Source organism: Oryctolagus cuniculus, chromosome 4 (assembly GCF_964237555.1).
Source record: "Oryctolagus cuniculus chromosome 4, mOryCun1.1, whole genome shotgun sequence".
Classification (NCBI taxonomy): Eukaryota; Metazoa; Chordata; class Mammalia; order Lagomorpha; family Leporidae; genus Oryctolagus; species Oryctolagus cuniculus.
In genome coordinates, this window is record NC_091435.1 from 168,808,433 (window position 1) to 168,828,919 (window position 20,487).

The window sequence follows — 20,487 nt, forward strand, 5'->3', positions numbered from 1 at the left end:
AAATAAATAAATAAATCTTTAAAAAAACATATGGTCTTAATATTTTCAAAATTCACCAAAATAACTCAAACAGGCAAATAACTGGAAATGAGGAAAGAAAAGACTTAAGGAAGGAGGATGACTAATAAAAGAGAACATTTCAGACAGAAATTACAAAGAAAATGGAAAGGAGCTTCTTCTTGAATAACAAAGGCAAAACTATTTCTAGACTTGCAAAACATCAATTCAGATGCAAAGGGCACAGCAGGCTCGGGACCGGGCTACAGTCCTGAAATTCCAGAGCACTGAGGGTAAAAAAGAGGATCCTACAACTCCAGAGAGAGAGGAGAAGGAAAACCCTAGGGATCACAGGCAGAGAGAGTGCAGGGGCTTCAAACCGTTCATGGAAAGTGAGTATCACGAAAAATGATGTTGGCAATTCAAAATGTTTTGCACCAAAACGAACTTATCTTTTAATTCCACTTGCCATGAGCTTTTGGAAGCACTGTCTCGCGTTACTGAAGAATCCATTCTTATTCCTGACTCATAGCCCAGGTCAGAGGTAGAATCCGGGGCTGTAAGTACAGCTCTGCAAACATCTTCATGGAGTTTGACTCAAGAGTTCCAGGGGGCAGCTGAGGTCCCTGCATCACATCTGCATCCCAGCATGGGGAGGAGGGAGAGACCTATCAGATGCTGGTTCTGTGGGACACAACCTGGCCGTGGAGAGTGTAATTTCAACTCGCACCCCACTCACCAGAAAGCATTGCAAGGCCAGCCTCCAACGAGGCTGCAGGGCAGGTGCTCTTTTGCTAAAGAAAAAAAAAATGGGTATTGTAAGACAGAGGCCTGTGCCACAGACAGGAATTAAAGGACCTGTCTTCCTTCACAGCCCCACTGGACACTGCCTGGGAGGGAAGGGGCGTGTACCCTATCGTGAATGCCATACGGCTCCAATCCCAAAGGTGGGGTCCACAAAGACCTGGACATGCCCCTAGAAGCTTCTGGAAGTTCTTGAGTGGTGTGTTCTAATTAACACGGGGCAGTTCAAGAGAAAGGAACACCTGGATTCCGGGAAGTAGGCCTGGGGTGGGAGGGAGGCTAGGGGAAAATCTAACACACTGGATCACTGGCAGCAAACTACCACCGGGAATATTCTAGGTCCAACGCAGCAAGTGGAGAAAGAACTTTAAGGATAAACAGGTGAAAAACACATGAACTTTAAAAGATGGCAACTACTAGGGCCGGCATTGTGGTGCAGCGGGTTCAGCCAGCAACACCTGGCATCGCATGAGTTCTGGGTTCAAGTCCTGCTAACGCGCTTGGGAAAGCAGTGGAAGGGGGCCCAAGTGCTGGGGCCCCTGCACCCACGTGGGAGACCCAGATGGAGTTCCAGGCTCCTGGCTTCAGCCTGGCCCAGTCCCGGTGGTTGTAGCCATTTGGGGAGTGAACCAGCAGATGGAAGATCTCACCCTCTTCAGCCTGTCTGTCACTGTCTTTCAAATAAATAAGTAAATCTTTAAAAATAAAAAAATAAATAAATGAAAAGTTTAAAAAGGCAATTACTAAGTTAGGAGAAATCTGGGGAAAAAGTACACAGGAGGGAATGTTTACATATTCAGGACACTCTCTGGCATTATGCTAAATGTATGTTCATGGCATATTAATGAAAACAGATTACTGAACAAACCCAGAACCGTGATACAACTGTATGAAGCCCAAGGGGTGTGGGGGAGGGGACGTGTGTATGGGAGTGGGGTTCCTGTTAAAGAGGCCAATTGTCAAATACCATTACAGGCTTCCTGAATTATACAGGAATCAGGAAGCAGCAGAAAATTCAACTCTATTCAGAGTAAGGGAACTACAATGGAAATAGCTCAGCCTACCAGGCTGGTGAGACCGAGCGTGAGAACGCGCTCTCTGGACAAGGCTGCGGGGAAGCCGGCAGGCTCCTGCTTTGCTGGTACTAGAGACTGGCCTGATTCCTGATGAGGGCCATCTGGCCGCATCTCTCAACATGACAAACACGTACACCCTGTGACCCAGCACTTCCCACTATGGAAATTTATCTTACAGACACATGCAAAGTAACATCTGTGCGTGTTTATGGACTACAGTGTGTTTTGTAAAAAGAAATACTGGAAATAATGAAAACGTCCATCCGTTTAACAAATAAAGAGGACGCTATGTTCATCCAGGCTGCCGTGACATAGAACCGTAACTGCGTGGCTTGGGCAACCAATGCTTATCTCCCCCCAGTTCAGTTCTCACACAAGTGTGGAACCAGGGTGCCAGCAGCATTATACGTTTTTCCTTTTTTAAAGATTAATTTACTTTTTATTTATTCAAAAGGCCAAGTTACAGAGAGACACAGAAAGACACTGTTTACTCCCCAGATGCCCACAATGGCCAGGGTTGGGCCAGGCTGCAGCCAGGAACCAGGAACTCCATCCAGGACTCCTGTGTGAGTGGCAGAGATCCAAGTACTTGAGCTACCACCTGCTGTTTCCCCAAGTAAGCAGCCGCAGGAGGCTGGATTAGAAGTGGAGCAGCCAGAACTTGAGCCACGCACTCTGATACGGCATCTCAAACACTTAGCTAGTGCACCACAATGCTGGCCCTCATCTTCTAAAACACTTCTTAATCTACTTTGCTTTTTAATCTCAGAGAGAGAGAGAGAGAGAGAGAGAGAGAGAGAGAGAGAGATCTGTCTTTTGGCTCACTGCCCAAGTGTCTGCAACAGCCAAGGCTGGAACAGGCCTACGCCAGGAGCCTGGAACTCAACACAGATTTCTCACATGGATAGCAGGAACCCAGCGTCCAGGGTCACCCATCACCTGCTCCCTTCCAGGGTGCACATAAGCAGGAAGCTGGGACTAGGAGCAGAGCCAGGACTTGAACCTTGGTGCTCTGAAATGGAACACAGGTGTCCTAAGTGGCATCTTAACCATTGAGCCAAAAGCCCACCCCTGCATATTCGTTATGTTTCATTTTAGAAGTACGTGAGATGTTGGGGCTGGCACTGTGGCCTCAGCCTGTGGCACCGGCATCCCATATGGGCACCGGTTCGTGTCCTGGCTGCTCCTTTTCTGATCCAACTTTCTGCTATGGCCTGGGAAAGCAGTAGAAGGTGGCCCAAGTCCTTAGGCCCCTGCACCCACGTGGGAGACCTGGAAGAAGCTCCTGGCTCCTGGCTTCGGATAAGCACAGCTCCAGCCATTACAGCCAACTGGGGAGTGAACCAGCAGATAGAAGACCTCTGTGTCTCTCCCGCTCTCTGCAACTCTACTTCTCTAATAAATAAAGAAAATCTTTTTTAAAAAAAGAAATATGTGAAATGTACTACTAATGTAAAAGGGTTTTCAAAAAAACAAAAGCAGCATAAAGTCATTATGCAGAAATATGGACGTAAACATGAGAGGAAGCAGCAGAAATGGCTGGAAGGGTTGTTTCTCGGAGGGGCAGCTGGGGAGTTCAGTGTTACTTAGTCCTAGATCACTGTAAGACCCTGTGTATGTGTTACTTTGACTTCAAAAAGTTTAGAGATCCGCAACAAAGTAGTTGTAACTGGAAAACTTTATACTTAGTGAAATAAGCCAGTCCCAAAAGGACAAACACCATGTATCCTCCGGATCTGTGGTAACTAACAGAGTGCCCAAGGCAAGCTATAGAAGTGAAATTGACACTTTGAGATGTAATGACCTTGAACAGCCCTTGTCTCAAGGGTTGAGGAAGGCTTTTTTTCCCCACACTATTTGTTGAACTCTTTACGTAGTATAAGGTTAATCTTACATGCATAAAGTTAATTGAAAATAGATCTTAGTAAAAAACAAGAATGGGAATAGGAGAGGGAGGAGGAAGAGGGTGGGAGTGTGGGCAGGAGAGCAGATAGGGTGGGGAGGATCATTGTGTTCCTAAACTTATACTTATGAAATGCATGAAGTTTGTATACCTTAAATAAAAATTTTTGGAGAAAAAAAATTTTTTATTAAAAGTTTAGAGAAAAAAAGTTATGGAAAGGGACCAAGCTTATATCTGATGAAGTGATATTGTGAGGGCTAAACACGTATCATGCATTGGAAAGCAGCCTAAAGGGGCTGGCATTGTGGCGTAGTAGGTAAAGCACCCTCTGCGATGCTGGCATCCCACATGGGCGCCGGCTTGTGTCCCGGCTGCTCCACTTCCGATCCAGCTCCCTGCTAGAGGCCAGGGAAAAGCAGCAGAAGACGGCCCAACTGCCTGGGCCCCTGCCATCTGCAGGGAAGACCTGGATGGAGCTCCAGGCTCCTGGCTTTAGCTATTGTGGGCATATGGGGAGTGAACTACTAAGTGGAAGATCTCTCTCTCTGTTGCTCTGCCTTTCTAATAGATAAACAAATACTTTTTAAAAATCCAGAGGTCACCTTTCACTCTTCCCCTCCGTTACCCTGCAGACCCCACAGTTGTCAGCTGCAGCTCTGGGCCTGGCAGGTTCTCTCATCAGCTGCCTGCTGCTTAACCGACTGTTCTCGCTGCTTCCAGTTAAAAGACCAAGCTCACCCTATCACTCCAAGCTAAGCTCTCAATACTGCGCCACCACCTTCCAAATACAATCCAAACCTCTATGACAGGAGCCCGCCTTAGCCAGCCCCTACCCACCTATATGCCTCATCTGCGTCTACCTCTTGCTCTACTCCCAAATGGAATGACATTTCGGTTTCTCAAAGGAACCCGATGCCTATTTCTCTTTTGCCTCTGAACCTTCACCTTTGCTGTTCCCTCTGCCACACACACTCTCCCCACAGTGAACTCCCCTCTCACCCTTCCTTCAGTCTAGAGATCTTTTCTCCAGAAAGTCCTACCTGGCACACTGGGTGCGGGCTGGCACCTTTCTTGTCTGTCCCCAGAGTCCGTCAGCACAGCATCAAGTTGGCTCTAACTGAAGGCACCTGCTAGCATGTCAGGTCCTGCTATCCAGATGCGAATCCCCCAAGGGCAGGGACTTTGCAGGCTCCCACACTGGAGCCCCAGCTCCTGGAACACAATAGGAGTGTCTACAGAATAAACCAATGGACTAGTCTCAAATAAGAACCAGGTCCAGGCTGACACTTGACTTTTCATCAAGTAGAAACTCTGACTAAATCTCTCCACCTGTGGCTGGGCTATGGCACAGTGCACTAAGCTGCACATCCCATAGGGGTGCCAGTCTGAGTCCAAGCTGCTCCACTTCCCATCCAGCTCCCTGCTAATGCTCCTGGGAAAGCAGCAGAAGATGAACCAAATACTTGAGTCCCTGCACCCACATGGGAGACTCAGAGGAAGCTCCTGGCTTCGGCCTCGACCAGCCCTGGTCATTGAGGCCATTTGGGGAATGAACCAGCAGATGGAAGACCTCTCTCTGTGTCTCCCTCTCTCTCTGTAACTCTGCCTTTCAAATAAATAAATAAGTCATAAAAAAAAATCTCTGCCCTTCTCTGAAAAGGTACAATACGAAGTCTGGTGATTTCATCCTTACAACTCCAAAGTGTCCAGGCGGTCCAAGCCGGCTGGCGCGCCAGATCTGATGGATAGTATCCAGCGCTAGGATCGGAGCTGGGTTCTACCTGAAGGTAGGCTGTGGGAGTGGCTTTCAAAGACACAGAAGAGCCTCCAGATCTCAGCTGGAAGGACTGGTGAGGAGGCGCAGTCCTCTGCTGGACAGAACCTGGTGCACAGACAGCCTCGCTGGTTTAATCAACTCTGACACCTGCGGCTGCAGGGGGCCGCTGTTCCCCTCAGCTCTGACAAGCGGCCACACGTGCCTTTCATCCAGCGAGATTCTATTTCCGAGCAAATGGGATAAAAGCCCATGGAACTTCCCAGAAGGAGGCATTGTTTTCTTCAGCCCGAAGTCTGCAATTTCTCACTCGACTGTCAATGGCAATGTTGAAGACGGGTGATTTCACCTTCAGCCGCTGTCCCCAGAACAAACGTCACCCCAGCGTCTGCACAGGGCACAGTTAGGAAGCAAAGCCGTGGCCAGTGTAGGAAAATGGCTAAAACAATATGTTTCTCCAGAGTGTGTCGCACCTGAAATAACTTAATCAGTGTCAGCCTGTGAAGAAGTTCTCCATGCTAGAGAGAACTAAGACTTCGGGAGAGTTTTCAGAAAAACTAGATTTCTTAGTTTTAAGTTTTCGTTATGTACATCTACCTCTCTGAAATTATTTATTTGAGAATGAGAGAGAGGAGAGGAGGGGAGAGGAGAGGAGGGGAGGGGGAGATGGAGGGGGTGGGGGGTAGAGAGATTGCCCATGAACTGGTTCACTTCCCAAATGCTCGCAAAGCTAGGTAGGACTTGGCTGGCCTAAAGCCAGGATCCAAGAACCCAATGCAGTTCTCTCATGTGGGTATCAGGAAACCAACATCCTTGCCGCCTTCCAGGGTGCACATCATTAGCAAGCACCTGGAATTGGGAATGGAGCCGGGACTCAAACCCAGGCACTGTGATGTGGATGTGAGTGGCCCAAGCACTGTTAACCACTACACCAAACACCCACCTCCAAAAATACCTTCGATCTATAAGATCCCTAAGTCTGGGGTTGGCGCTGTGGCATAGTAAGCTAAGCCTCTGCCTGCACTGCTGGCATCCTTTATGGGGGCCAGTTCGTGTCCCCGGCTGCTCCTCTTCTGACCCAGCACTCTGCTTATGGCCTGGGAAAGCAGTGGAGGATGGCCCAAGTGCTTGGACCCCTGCACCCACGTGGGAGGCCCAGGGGGAGCTCCCGGCTTGGGATCCGCTTGTATCCATCTGGGGAGTGAACCAGCAGATGGAAGACCTTTCTCTCCATCTCTTCCTCTCTCTTTCTGTAACTCTACCTCTCAAATAAATAAATAAAATCTTTAAAAAGAGCCTGGGAGCTATTCCCAAAATTTTTGTACAACAAATCAATATGAAATAAATGCATTTCGATTCCTGTTAAAGACGGCACATATGCTGGTTTGTTCCTCCTCTGGGGCTGTGGACAAAAGTGGTGTCAGCCAGGTTTCTCCAGGGTAAGGTTCCTCTTCCCTCCTCTGTACAGAGACTTTGAAGCCAATGAATTCCTGTCCCACAGGACACTTGCACCACTACGCTTAGCACCCAGTGTTGGCTACCCAGAGACACCCACCCTCCCTCCGATATTCCTGTGTGGAAGCTTGTTCACTTCTCTAAATCAGTATAGACTCATGGATTTCACGTATTCAAGGAGATCCATTAGTAGTGTTTATTTTGATGGTTGTGTTGATGCAGACCTGGCCAGTGGGAAGTCCTTAAATTTATTTTTAAATATTTATATATTTATTTATTTGAAAGGCAGAGTGACAGAGAGAAAAAAAAAAAAAAAAAAAGAGCCAGCCAGACAGAGGTCATCCATCCACTGGTTCACTCTCAGATGGTCAAAACAGCCAGGTCTCAGGCAAGCTGAAGCCAGGAGCCCAGAACTCCATCCCAGTCTCCCATGTGGGAGACTACTTGAGCCATCACCTGCTGCCTCCCAGGGTGTGCACTAGCAGGAAGCTGGCACTGGGAGCTGAGTCGGACCCTCTGATACGGGATGCAGGCAGTGCCCCTGCCCCTTCTGTCTTCTGGATCTGTCCCTGTCTACTACTGCCTCCTTCCTCTGACTACTTCAATATGTTCCAGCCTCCCCCACTTGATTTAAAACACACACACACAAACACTAAAATTACTTCCTTTCCCACGTTGGCTTTGCCTCTCCCTTACCACATGTCCCTGTCTTCTGGTCAAACTTCCAGAAAGCATTGCCTACTGCCATGGGGTGAATGTCTGTGGCCCCTTCCAAGTTCACGTTGACCTGTAATCCCCAAAGCAAGAGCATTAGGAAGCGCAGCCTTTATATGATTAAGTCATGACCATGGCACCCTCATTAATGGAGTCTATGCCTTCACAAAAGATCATTTATTATTTATTCAAAAGGCAGAGTAACACACATACACAGAGAGCGAGAGAGAGATACAGAGCTTCCATCTGCCGGCTCACTCCCCAAATGCCCACAACAGCCAGGACTGGGCCCGGCAGGGGCCAGGAGGAGGAGCAGCCTAGTGGTGCTGCAGGTTAAGCCACCACCTGAGAAGCTGGCTGCTCTCTTCCAACCCAGCTCCTTGCTAAATGTGCCTTGGAAGGCAGCGAAGAAGATGCTCCAAGTTCCTGGGCCCCTGCCACCCATGTGGGAGACCTTGATGGATTCTTGGCTTCAGCCTTGCCCAGCCCTTGGGTATTTCAGCCATTTGAGGAGTGAACCAGGGGATGGAAGACTGGTCTTCTCTCTGTGTCCCTCTGTCTTTCAAACAAATAAGTAATCTTTCAAGAAAAACAAGGTGGAGGCAGCACTCAATCCTAGGCGCTCTGATACATGATGCTCCCATCCGGGCTTAACTCTTTGCTAAACACCTGCCCCAGAACTAGTGTCTTTATACAAGGCTAGAGGGGACTAGCCAAGCCCTTCATGCCCTTCTACTCCCCTTCCATGGGAGGGCCAGCCAGGAGATCCTCACCAAACCCCACAAGCTGGTACCCTGGCTTTAGACTTCCCAGCCTCCGTCACGGTAAGAAGTTTCTGTTCTTCCTATGTGACTCAGTCTGCGGTGCTTTGTCACAGCAGCAGAGGGACACAGCTACACGTTTTCAAGCTCCGTGTCTCTGCCTTCCATGGAAACCTCCACCCATCGCAAGCTGAGCCTGCGCCTGCCCCCAAACCAAAAGGCAACTGCTCTCAGGTTTTGCACAGAATGGAAAAACAGTCCTCCTCCAAGACTTCCACCTCTCAGATAACAGCTCTTAGGAACACCAGTCTGCAATGTACTCCCTGCACACGCTCACGGGGCGGGGTGCATCTCCTGCTAGCCGTGGAGATCCGCTCCAGGCCTTATCTTACTCGCCCAATCTCAAACCCCCGTGATCACCCCACCTCGAAAGGCTTTCTCCAGAACCATGGTTCCCCCCAGTACCCCCACTGCTTCTCTCTCAGCCCCCTCCCACTGGACACCTAGTCCACGGCAGAGTCCCGTCCTGCTGTCTGCCTTCCTTCCTTGACCCACTTCCTTCAGCGACCTCATTCACTTTCATTCAATATTTATTGAGTGTCCAATCTGTGGCCAGCTTTGTTTCAGCAACCGACATCCATCCTGTTGGCCAGACAGGAAAGCGGGGGTCACGCCAGGCACTCCCCTGTCTCCCAGCTCTCAGCACAAGGAGAAGGCAGCCTCTCCCCAAGACCTCCGTTTAGTAGCTACGCCAAAGTGGTTACAGTATATGCTAACTGCAGAATGAACAAGTATGCTCCCTCCACCATGCCCACAAACCTGTATCTGTGCTTATCTCGTCCTCAATGGTTTCACTACACCAGGCTCCCTAGTGAAATGAAGTGACTTCAAAAGGTTACCTTTTAGCTCATTTCTCCCACGAACTCTTTGAAGTACCCTCCTCTATTTAATTTGCTTGTTTCTGAGCCAACAGAAATGGGATCCTACTTTGCCTGCTCCTGCAATTCATTTTATTCTCTCAACATCACGTGTGTGCATCTGACCTACTTAGCCTTAGCTTTGATCTCAGTGGCTGGTCCTGGCACAACGTGTCGTGCACGTCAGGTGCTCAGCGGACACCGCAGGACGGTGCTGGGCCCGGTACGTCCACAGCATAGTCAGGCAGCCCCGATGAGGCAGGTGTAATTGTTCCATTTAGGAATGAGCGTGTTCAGATGAGGTATAAGTTTCCGGGGAAAGGCCAAAAAGTCAAGTGCATCACTTAGTGCAAATCTCCGCCGTGCACAGCTACCAGCCAACAGCACCACCTCATCACATAATTTGACAAGCGCGTTTTGTAAGGCAAACGCAGGAAGAATTAACACAGCTTGACCACTGAACCGATATTCCTGCATATGCATCTCCGCATTGCTGCAAACCAAGAGAGAGGGAGCAGACAGAGGCCCTGCCTCCCCCAGTCCTGTAAGTATTTCCTTAATTAACACAGACGGTGGAGGCGAAAACAGTAATCAGCTAATCCTCGGGCCATCAGACCAGCAGGCCCAGGTCTTTCACAGCTACCAAGGTATCTGCTTTGTCCGTCTCCACGGATGGATGTTTCAGGGTTGGTACCCGTCATCTCCTGAACTCAAAGAAATCCTGGCACCGGCACCCCAGGGGTTTCTGATGTGGCTGATAGGGGCTGGAGCTGGGCGGGGGCGGGGCGGGGCTGGGCTAGGCCTCCACTGCGCAGCAGTTTGCCAAGTATTCTGTCCTCCTGCGGCGCGCCTGGCTCGGCGCCTACAAGTTAAAGCTTGATCTGCCGGGAAGAGGGGAAAAGGTGGCGCCCGGAGCACTAACGCCAACCGGGAGAAGTCAAAGAGCGCAGTGCCAGAGGGAGCAAGGCCCGCAGGCCAGAGGCGAGGGACCACGCCCCCTGCCTTGCACCTGTCTATGGGACTCCGGTTAGAAAAAGCTTCAACCCAGGAGTGGGTGGGTCCAGTGCAACCCAGTCCCCAAGGCCTCAGGAACTCCCAGGTCACGATCAAGCGCAAGGCCGCCAAGGCTGTGTGGGGTGGGCCCTCGGCGCTCCGCCCCAGGTCCACTCCACGTTAGAGGCAACCCAGGAGCCACGCTCACCTCCAAACCGCAGTGCGGAGCTCTTCCCGCGCTGGGGGACCCGCTGGGGGCGGGCTCAGGCCCTGGGCGCCCCGGGGAGGGGGCGGAGCGCACGAGCGGCGCAGCAAACTGGCGACTCCGGCCTGCACGTGGCGCAGGCAGGAGAGGCCGCCCAGGGATGCGCCGGCCACGGGGCGCGGACTACAAGTCCCGACAGGCCTCGGGCAGGGGCCGGGCGTGCGCAGTGGGTCCTGGGAGGGGCGGGGCGGGGCCTCCCGGCTGTCAGCTGTGGCCCCAGGCGCCCGGGCGGGGGTGGCCGCGGCCATTGGCAGAGAGGAGCCGGCGGGCGGGCAGGCGGGCCAGGCGGAGCGGCTGGGGAGGCGCGGCCCGGGCTGCTGCATTCGGCCTGGCCATGGCAGCGGCACCCCTGAAAGTGTGCATCGTGGGATCGGGAAACTGGTGAGCGGCAGCGGACGCGCGCGCGAGCTCCGCCCCCAGGAAGCCGCTGTCTCCGGGGGCGCACCGGGCGGCGTGGGCACCGGGCACCGCGCGCGCGGGCGACCTCGCGGCCAGGCTGGGCACCGTGCGCCCGGGGGGAGGCCGCGCCGGGGCCCCGGCTCGGGAGGGGCTGGGCGGGCGCGCCCGCGGGGGGCCACCTGTCTGCGCCCGGGCCACCTGCCCGCCACGCCCGCGTGTTTGGCGCGGCCGGCGTTGCCTGCTAAGGCCAGGCTCTCGGGGTCCTGGGAACGTGGTATCCGGAAGCAAAGCCAAGTTCAGCAGGCCGCGCTGCTACGGGCGTCGCGGATTCCCCGGGGAGGCGTTTGCGGTGCTGTGTGTCCCCGTCGGGCTCGGTGGGACTTGACCGGGAAGAGAGCGCGTGGTGCCCCGGGCTTTGGCCAGCGCTTCGCAGATGGCAGCCTTGTGGGTGCCCTTCCCGGGGGGATTCCTGGTGTTGGGGAGGAAGGCAGAATATGGCATCTGGCACTTGCAGCCCGTTTTTGCTTTGCGCGCACTCTTTCTCACCCTGGGTGAGGGCCTGACATAGAATAGCTGGGCGGGACCCTGTCCTGTAATGGCTTGTGCCCACTTGTCCTTTCCCGAGGCTTGGCATGCCCCACAGTTGGGTCTTCTAGGAGTCCTGTGGCAGGTACTCGAGGTACTTAGTGCTAGGAAGTGCATCTCGCGGCAAACCTTCCCTGGTGCCCGCGTTTCCGCCCTCAGCAAAGCAAGGGCCCCCTCCCCGCGCGCCTGGCGCCCACACTGTAGTGACTTGTCAGGTGCTCTGTCTCTACTCCCCACCCGGCTTTGGAGAAGAGCACCTGCCCTCCGGCCTGACGCTGGCTAAGTAAATGCTACCCGAATGTCTGAAAACTAGTTTTTAAGATTTATTTATTTATTTGAGAGGCAGAGTAGAGAGGTCTTCCATCCGCTGGTTCACTCTCCAAATAGCCACTGCTGCTGGAGCTGGGCTGATCTGGAGCCAAGAGCCAGGAGCTTCTTCCGGGTCTCCAACATGGGCGCAGGGGCCCAAGGACTTGGGCCATCTTCTGCCGCTTTCCCCAGGCCATAGCAGAGAGCTGGATCGGAAGAGGAGCAGCTGGGACTAGAACCGGCGCCCATATGGGATGCTGGCGCCCCTGGTGGAGGCTTAAGTTACTAAGCCACAGCGCTGGTCCCTGAAAACTAGTTTTTAAAACTGTATTTGATTAGGTAATACATCCAGGCATTTAAAAAAAAAAAAAAAAGCAAACAGTGCCAAAAAATACAGGGAAACATTTCCCATCTGCATTTGTCCCCCTACGTACCTCCTGGAGGACAGCCTGTTAGTAACTGCTCTGTGCTTTCTGGAGGAATTCCACCAGACCCAAGCAAACGGTTCCCCAGATTCCTGTAAACAACTACTAGTTTGGACTCCAGGGTTTTACGCACTTTTCTGTAAGCTGCTTTTTTCAACCCGTGAAAGAGCGTTTCGCACAGCAGTTCATGGACTTGGTCCCCGTCCACTGCAGAGCTTCATTTACACTCAAAGCTTGGCTCTGCCCCGGGGACCCCAAGGTCACTCGAGTGAGGTGTCAGCTGCCCAGTTGGCCGTGTCCCTGGAAAAGCGCTTGTTCTTCTAACTATAGTTTCCTCTTCTGTAAAATCCCACAGATGCCACCCCTGTCCTCCTCTGCCAGGGGCAGCAGCTTGGCCACACTGCGTTTGAGTCAGAGCAGTGGAGGGGACCCCCTGCCTGCTTCCCCGGGGATGTGGCTGCTGCATGCTCACGTGCTCTGCTGTTTTCTTGGCCCACTGCAGCCCCGAGACATGGGGTAAAACTTGGCCAGTGAGGCTGAGGCAGAGCGATTGAGAAACGTGCCGGTGGTTTGGGCTGGCTGCCTGGCTCCGCTAATTATGGCATCAGCTGGGAAGGGTTGCGTCTTCTCGGTCACTGCCATGGGTGCAGAGGCGCTTCAGTCCTAGACAGCAAAGCACAGGCTCCCCAGAGAGCTGGAAACTGAGCGCAGCCCGAGGGGCGGGGGTGCACTTCTGGCCCAGTGGACCCCATGGAGGTACTGAGGTCTTTCTAGGTAGCCAGCCACCAGTGGCTCCAATCCCTGCCCTTAAGCCACATACCTCCGGGTCTGAGAATGCATAGGGGCATGGAAGATCAAAAGAAATACAAAGTCTGAGATGAGATGGTACCTTTTACACAGAGCTCCTGCAAGTCTGGTGGCAAGATCAGGTGCATGGGCGTTACCCCTGAAGCTACACTCGCCGAATCCCATTCCTGAGGGCGGCACAGACAGATTGCCCTCCCCCAAGGTCCTTTGACCTGCTGATTTTAGAACGACTCACCAAGAGGTAGACCTGCCCTTCCGGATTGCCCCCCCCCCCCCCCCCCCGCCAGGAATGTCAAGTTGCTTAAGCAATATTTACTCTTGGGATTTGGACCTCGCCCAGGCTGCTCATGAAGATGGGGTGTTGTCGCTCTGAAGCTCAGAGGTGAAAGGTACTCCAGCCCTCGGTGAGTGTCTCGCCAGTGTCGCCTGTCTCACCTGTCGTCCGCTTCTCTGAAGCTGGCTGGCTGGCTTGCCAGGCACCTGGGCGGGAAAGGAAGAGGGTTATGTAACGTGCCGTTGTCGCGGCCCTTGGCGAACCTTCTTTGCCCCGGAAAGGCCAGAGGGAGGAGGAGGCCTGAGGAGGTGCCCTTGGCATCGACCTGAGCCCTGCTTTGCTGGGGTGGGGGCTTCCTAACCTGCATGACTTCTCAGGCTGTGTCTGTGCCTTGTGCCTTGGGGAAAAAAAAACAAAAGCCAAACCAGAGGGGAACCAGGTTTCCTTACCAGTGTCTTGGGAGGGTAATCCACACACAGCCCAAATCCAGGTCAAGAACTAAGACCATGCCAGCGCCGCGGCTCACTAGGCTAATCCTCCGCCTTGCGGCGCCGGCACACCGGGTTCTAGTCCCGGTTGGGGCGCCGGATTCTGTCCCGGTTGCCCCTCTTCCAGGCCAGCCCTCTGCTGTGGCCCGGGAGTGCAGTGGAGGATGGCCCAAGTGCTTGGGCCCTGCACCTCATGGGAGACCAGGAAAAGCACCTGGCTCCTGGCTCCTGCCATCGGATCAGCGCGGTGCGCCGGCCGCAGCGCGCTGGCCGCAGCGGCCATTGGAGGGTGAACCAACGGCAAAAGGAAGACCTTTCTCTCTGTCTCTCTCTCTCACTGTCCACTCTGCCTGTCAAAAAAAAAAAAAAAAAAAAAAAAGAACTAAGACCATGGGACCTGATTGGCAGGGAAGCAAGCGTCCAGACACACAGCCCGAGCCACCTGTGGGAGTCCTGCTGCCCGGGCCGCGCTTGGCAGCCCACCTCTCTGTTGCTTACAGCACCGGTCTTGCTGTCGGGGATTACGGTTAGGATTACGGGAGCTGATCCGGGGCGTGTGCGTGGTGACGAGCACCCCGTGAGCGTCAGCCGCTGCTCTCATTGGTTTCCCCATCCTTGTCCAGAGCCTTTATTAAGGCACGCAATGCACTGGTTTGGAGTCAGGCCAACCTGGTGGAGGATGGGGGAGAAGACAAAACCCCAGTGGAGAGACTGAGGTGTGGCTGGAGCACTGCCCATCTCGTCTCAGCTTCTATCACCCCTCAGCCAGACACTTGCTCTGAGACTAAAGACTAGGGAGAGCTTTTGCCCACTTCGCGTGGACGACCGCAGCTGCGTGTGGGCCTCGTCCGCTCGGGCTCCTGGTGCCGGTGCTCTGTGCTGTTCAGTCCCTGTTGTGACCCGGCTGCTTCCTGGCTCCTCTGGGGCCAGGCGTAGTCCCTTCCCTGTGCGCGGTGGCGCCATCTGCCCTCGGCTGTGGGAGCTGCATGCAGACTTGCGTGAGGAATGGGCTGGCATATTCAAGGTTCCCCCGTGCACCAGGGTGAGAAGATTTGTGCAATTAGAAAGAAAAAGGATACTTCGGCAGCAGTGTGTATCATTCCCCCACCTGCTTGGTATAAAAACCACCAGTACTAGGGCCAGCGCTGTGGCATAGCAGGTAAAGCCACTGCCTGCAGTGCCAGCATCCCATGGGAGTGCCAGTTCAGGTCCTGGCTGCTCCTCTTCTAGTCCAGCTCTCTGCTGTGGCCTGGGAAAGCAGTGGAAGATGGCCCAAGTGCTTGGGCCCCTGCACCTGCGTGGGAGACCCAGAAGAAGCTCCTGGCATTGGATTAGTACAGCTCCAGCCATTGCAGTCATCTGGAGAGTGAACCAGTGGATGAAAGACCTCCTTCTCTCTCTCTCTCTTTGTCTCTCTCCCTCTCTCTCTCTCCCTCCCTCTCCCCCTCCTTCTCTTTCTTCTTTCTTGTTTGAAAGGGAGAGTGATAGAGATCTTGAATCTCCCAGTCAATCCTCAAGTGGATGCAACCTCAGGCTGAAGCTAGGTGCCAGGAACTCCATCTGAGTCTCCCACATGAGTGGCAGGGGCCCAAGTACTTACGCCATCATCTGCTGCTTCTAAGGTGCACTAGCAAGGAAGCTGGATTGGAAGCAGAGCAGCTGGGACTCGAACCTGTGCTGTCACATGGGAACGGCTAGTGTGCGTGGCAGCTTAAGCCACTGCGCCGCAATGCCCACCCCAGCCTTGCACCTCACCTCTCCTTTCTCCTCCTCCATCTCCTCCTCTCCCTTAGAGAGATCAGAGTGGCCACCCCTTAGGGATCGTTTTCTCTATGTCTGTTATTTCACTAAATTTCTTGACAACCCCTTGTGGTACTATTATTATCCCCATATGACATAACTGGCATTTAGAAAAAAATGTGTTCACTGTCAGCTAATAAGGTGGTGTTGAAACCCAGATCCTCTCTCTGCAACTCCGTGTCCCTACAGATTCTTTGCATTTCCAGTGAGAAGCATGCTTTTAACCAGAGAACAAATCTCGTCATAAAAATGTAAGGAATCTATTCTCCCAGGGAAAGCCCAACCTGGGATTCCAGTCAGGAGAAACCAAGTAGAAACGAAGTCTCAGGAAGCATAATTTCTCCCTAAAGCAGGACCGGATCATAGTTTACTCTTTATTTAAAATATTTGTTTATATTATTTGAAAGGCAAAGTTACAGAGAGGCGGGGCGGGGGGATCGTCCATCCGCTGGTTTACTCCTCAGATGGCTGCAATGGCAGGAGCTAGGAGCTTCTTCTAGGTCTCCCATGTAGGTACGGGGGCCCAAGCACCCAGGCCATAGCAGAGAGCTGGATTGGAAGTGGAGCAGCTGGGACCCGAGCTGGTGCCCATATGGGATGCCAGTACTGCAGGCCCAGGATTAATCTGCACCACGGTGCCGGCCCCGTTTTTGTTTTGTTTTGTTTTGTTTTTTAAGGTTTATTTATTTGAAAGACAGAGTGACAGAGAGAGAAAGGGAGAAGGAGAGACAGAGGGAGAGATTCCGTTTGCTGCTTCAGTCTCCAAATGGCTGCAATGGCCAGAGCTGGGCCAGGGCACAGCCAGGAGCCTAGAACTCCATCCCAGTCTACCGCTTGGGTTCAAGCGCTCCAGCGCTTGGGCCATCTTCTGCTGCTTTCTCAGGCACATTAGTGGGAAGCTGGGTCAGAAGTGGAGCAGCCAGAACTTGAACCAGCACCTGGGGCCTGGCATCACGGTGCAAGCGGGTTAAGCCACCACCTGGGAATCCAGCATCCCATGTGGGCACACCTTTCCAGCAAGGGGCTTTTCCCGTCTGCAGATTTAGGGGACCCCTAGCCTCTTACATGATTGTCTGTATACTTTTTGTACTTATGGCTTGCAGCCAACTGACATACAGTTGACATCATGACCCAGGACGCTCAGATACAACCGGACACAAATTGTTTCACAGTTGCAAGTGTTGCTGTGAGTGATGAACATTGATATTTCCCTTGAGTTCCTGCTGAACTTCAGGCTGAGAAACCGTGTCCTCTTCCACGGTAAAGCAGTCTCTCACGCTCAGCATCACAGCTGGAACCCCTCCCCGGGTGCACAGGGGCCTCCTAGGACAACAGTATCTACCTCATCTGGCTCGTCTCTACCTGGTTTTTCAGCACTAAGAGAAGAAACAGGTTTGCATGGGTTGCAAGCAACAGAAGACCCGAGTTTGTGTCTCTCCAGCCCTGGAGAGGGAGAATTCTGACCAGGAGCTCTAACTCTGGCTGTGTGGACAGCCATCACCAGGACGAGATGAGTCAGCCACATAACTAACATATTTTGATGGAAGCTGTTTCGAAGCAGCTAAACCTCTGTTGTCTAAGACTGCACCTGGGGCGGGTCCACCCCGCGCTAGGAAGTGCCCTACGTGACTGAGCTCCAGGGCTCTTGCTCTTGGATGTTGGCTGTCGAGGTTCTGCACGCACAAACCCTCGGAAAGCTGCAGATGTTGTGTTAGAGATGATTACGGGTCGGAGTGTGTTCCCGTGTGCAGTGATGTGCCCACGCGTTCCCATCGGCCTGGGACGGTGGTGCACTGTGAACGTGTTCCTTCACTCTCAGCAAATCTTAGGATGATTTCTCTGCTTATAATGAACTTCAGAGAGTCGGGGGCACATTCTGATCTTCAGAACCAAGACCAGCAAAGATAGCAACTCTCTTCATCCCAGGCACTGAGTGTAGTTAATTGGCTACATGAGAGTTCTGTGCTGAGAAGGATTCTGAAGAAGAAAGGCTGCTGGGATCTATGGAAGCTGGGGGTTGGGATTGGGCAGGGGACTGGCAGGGTGGACTAATTTACTGCCACTTGTTCTGGTTACCTCTGCCAAAGGACTGCCCATCTGCGAGGCCCTGTTCTTGCCAGTTCTTGCTCCGCTTTGGCCTACAGCTGCACAGGTGTCACGAGGACGAATGCTCTTGAATCTTTACCACAGGCCAGGCGTCTAGGCAGTTTCTGTCCTAGCTGAGTTAATCCGCGCGGTACCAGTACCGGGTCTTGGCACCAACACAGGTTGTGCAACATGCTCCAAGTTACGTAGTTGCTAAGGGGTGGAACGGCTGGACCATCTCTGCTCACCTTACTTGTGGGAATTTGGAGGAGATTTCAATGTTAGTTTCAGTGAATTCACATTTAAATACTGCATATGGCTACCACATTGGATATACTATTTTTGTCCTTTTTTTAAAAAAATTTATTTGTTTGTTTGAGAGGCAGAGTTACAGAGTGGTTGGGGGAGAGGCAGAGAGAGAGATCTTCCATCCGCTGGTTCACTCCGCAAATGGCCAGCTGCAACAACTTGAGCTGGGCCAATTTGAAGCCAGGAGCTTCTTCCAGGTCTTCTTCCAGGTCTCCCACATGGGTGCAGGGGTCCAAGCACTTGGAGCCATCCTCCACTGCTTTCCCAGGCCATCAGCAGGGAGCTGGATTGGAAGTGGAGCAGCTGGGACTTGAACCAGCGCCCACATGGGATGCTGGTGCCATAAGCAGAGGCTTAACCTGCTGCGCCACAGGGCCAACCCCTGTCCTTTTTTATTTAATGTCTTGCAGATCCTTCTGTGTCTGTCCTTGGAGAACTCAGTTCTTTTCCCATAGTTGATTGTATTCTCGGGGATGGGTGTTCCCGTTTAACCAGTCCCCTCTTGAGGGGCTTATAGGAATGCCTAATTTATTTATTTATTTATTTTTTGCTTTTATTAACAGTTCAGCAGTGAACAACCTACTCACCCATCTGTGGATACATCTGTAGCCACCAGGACTGTTAACAACACGTGGGAAGCAAGTTCCTTGTGATCGCTTATTTCATTTTTCACTTTGGAATGAGCAAGTGTTAGGGAGGGGGAGGGCAGCATCCCGGCCATGGAAGGCGCAGAAATGTGCGCGGAAAAGAGTTTGCTGACTGTGGATCCCCCTGCACGTCTGGGGTCGGGTCGGCTTGGATTTAAGAGCTCAGATTTCGCAGGAGACTCCAGCGGGTGTTTGGAAGTAGTTTCCAGTGCTGCTGCCAGGGCAGTGTGGTAAGGCTGTTCAGTTAGTGTGTCAACAAAGAACAGGTGCCAGTGGTTGTTAGAATGTGTGCTGCACAGTTTAATTTATTGTCTGAGAGGCAAACAGACAGAAATCTTCCATTTGCTGGTTCACTCCCCAAACCTGCAGCAGCCAGGGCTGAGCCGGGTCAAAGCCATGACCTTGTAACTCAACCCGGCTCCCCCAGGTGAGTGGCAGGGGCCCAGGTATCGTTATCTGCTGCCTCCCAAATTTGCTTGGGTGGACGTTGTCCCAGCTTCGACAGCGTGGCGGGGCTGTCGGGGGTGGGTGTTTTAGGACCGACCAGGAGGGGTGTGGTCTACCCAGAGCTGCTCCAACTTGGCTGCTCTTTGAAGCCCTGCTTTTGTGTTCCCGATGGGAAACGTGGAGATTAGGGCTGTGGGTTTCCGTTGCTGCGCTGGTCTCTGTTTTCCGGTTGGCCGCCCGGCCTTGGCACTTGCTGTGACTTGCCTGCCTTGGACTTGGCTGCTGAAACACCTCAAAAGCTGGGGATGAGTTGTAATCAGAGGGAAGCAAACGTAAACAGCACACATCTGTTTTCGGAAACTACCGAAAAGTACGAGGGTTAGAGTCCGTTTGCTTGTAATCCTGCCAACCAGAACGTGATGTGTTCATGCACCGAGTGTTTGCTGAGCACTTGTACTGTTAGCACTCCTCCAGCCCAAGGTGCACACGGCTCTCAGGAGCTGAGGCTCAGCATCTCTTACAAGCTCCCAGGGATGTTTTGGCTGCCCATCTATGAGCCACATACTTTTTTTTTTTTGAGAGCCAGAGCCAGCTCCAGCTCCCATCCAGTGGTTCATTCCCCCAAATGCCCACAGCAGCTGGGCCTGGGCCATCTAGAAGCCAGCGGCTGGTAACACAGTGCAGGTGTCACACCCGGGTGCCAGGGATCCAAGTCTGTGAGCCACCCGCTGCTGCCTGCCAGTGTGCACTCAGCAGGAAGCTGGAATTGGGGGCCGATCTGCGACTGGTACAGGCACTCCAATATGGGATCTGAGTGTCCCAAGCTGTGTCTTAATGCTGTGCCAAATATCCATTCCTGTGAGCCATGCTCTGTTTTGTTTTGTTTTTTAAGATTTGTTTGAAAGTCAGAGTTACAGAGAGAGAGGTGGAGACACAGAGAGAGAGAGACATCTTCTACCTGCTAGTTCACTCCCCAGATGGCTGCAATGGCCAGTGCTGGGGCAGGCCGAAGCTAAGAGCCAGAAGTTTTATTCGGGCCTCCCACATGCGTGACAGAGACCCCAACACTTGAGGCATCTCCTTCTGCTCCTCCCAGGCCATTAGCAGGGAGCTGGATCAGAAGTGGAGCAGCCAGGATACGAACCAGCACCGATATGGGATGCCAGTGTTGCAGGTGGTGGCTGTACCCTCTACACCACGATGCTGGCCCATGTTCCATGCTTTGATTAGGACCTGACTGCTCTCGTGTGCTT

The 20,487-nt window shown here is 52.8% G+C and overlaps 1 protein-coding gene and 2 long non-coding RNA genes across 5 annotated transcripts in view; 1 reads left to right on the plus strand and 2 right to left on the minus strand.

Annotated features, from left to right (window-relative positions):
- Positions 1–429: 429 nt before the first annotated feature.
- On the minus strand, positions 430–10,753 carry LOC138843062 (uncharacterized). Its single transcript, XR_007924465.2, has 3 exons — positions 10,603–10,753; positions 7,706–7,796; positions 430–4,992 (listed from the first exon to the last, which is right to left on the minus strand). It is a non-coding gene; the product is annotated as an uncharacterized lncRNA (long non-coding RNA).
- Positions 10,754–10,861: 108 nt separating this feature from the next.
- Positions 10,862–20,487, plus strand: part of GPD1L (glycerol-3-phosphate dehydrogenase 1 like) — a 49,139-nt gene continuing 39,513 nt past the window's right edge. Inside the window, exon 1 of one of the 3 annotated variants that reach the window (XM_051858915.2) lies at positions 10,862–11,040. In XM_051858915.2, coding sequence (XP_051714875.1) covers positions 10,994–11,040 — 47 coding nt within the window. In that variant the 5' untranslated portion in view covers positions 10,862–10,993. The remainder of the gene's footprint in view (positions 11,041–20,487) is intronic. The other 2 variants (XM_051858917.2, XM_051858916.2) reach the window with 2 other exon arrangements.
- LOC138849410 (uncharacterized) lies at positions 11,949–13,361 on the minus strand. Its single transcript, XR_011388237.1, has 2 exons — positions 13,267–13,361; positions 11,949–12,158 (listed from the first exon to the last, which is right to left on the minus strand). It is a non-coding gene; the product is annotated as an uncharacterized lncRNA (long non-coding RNA).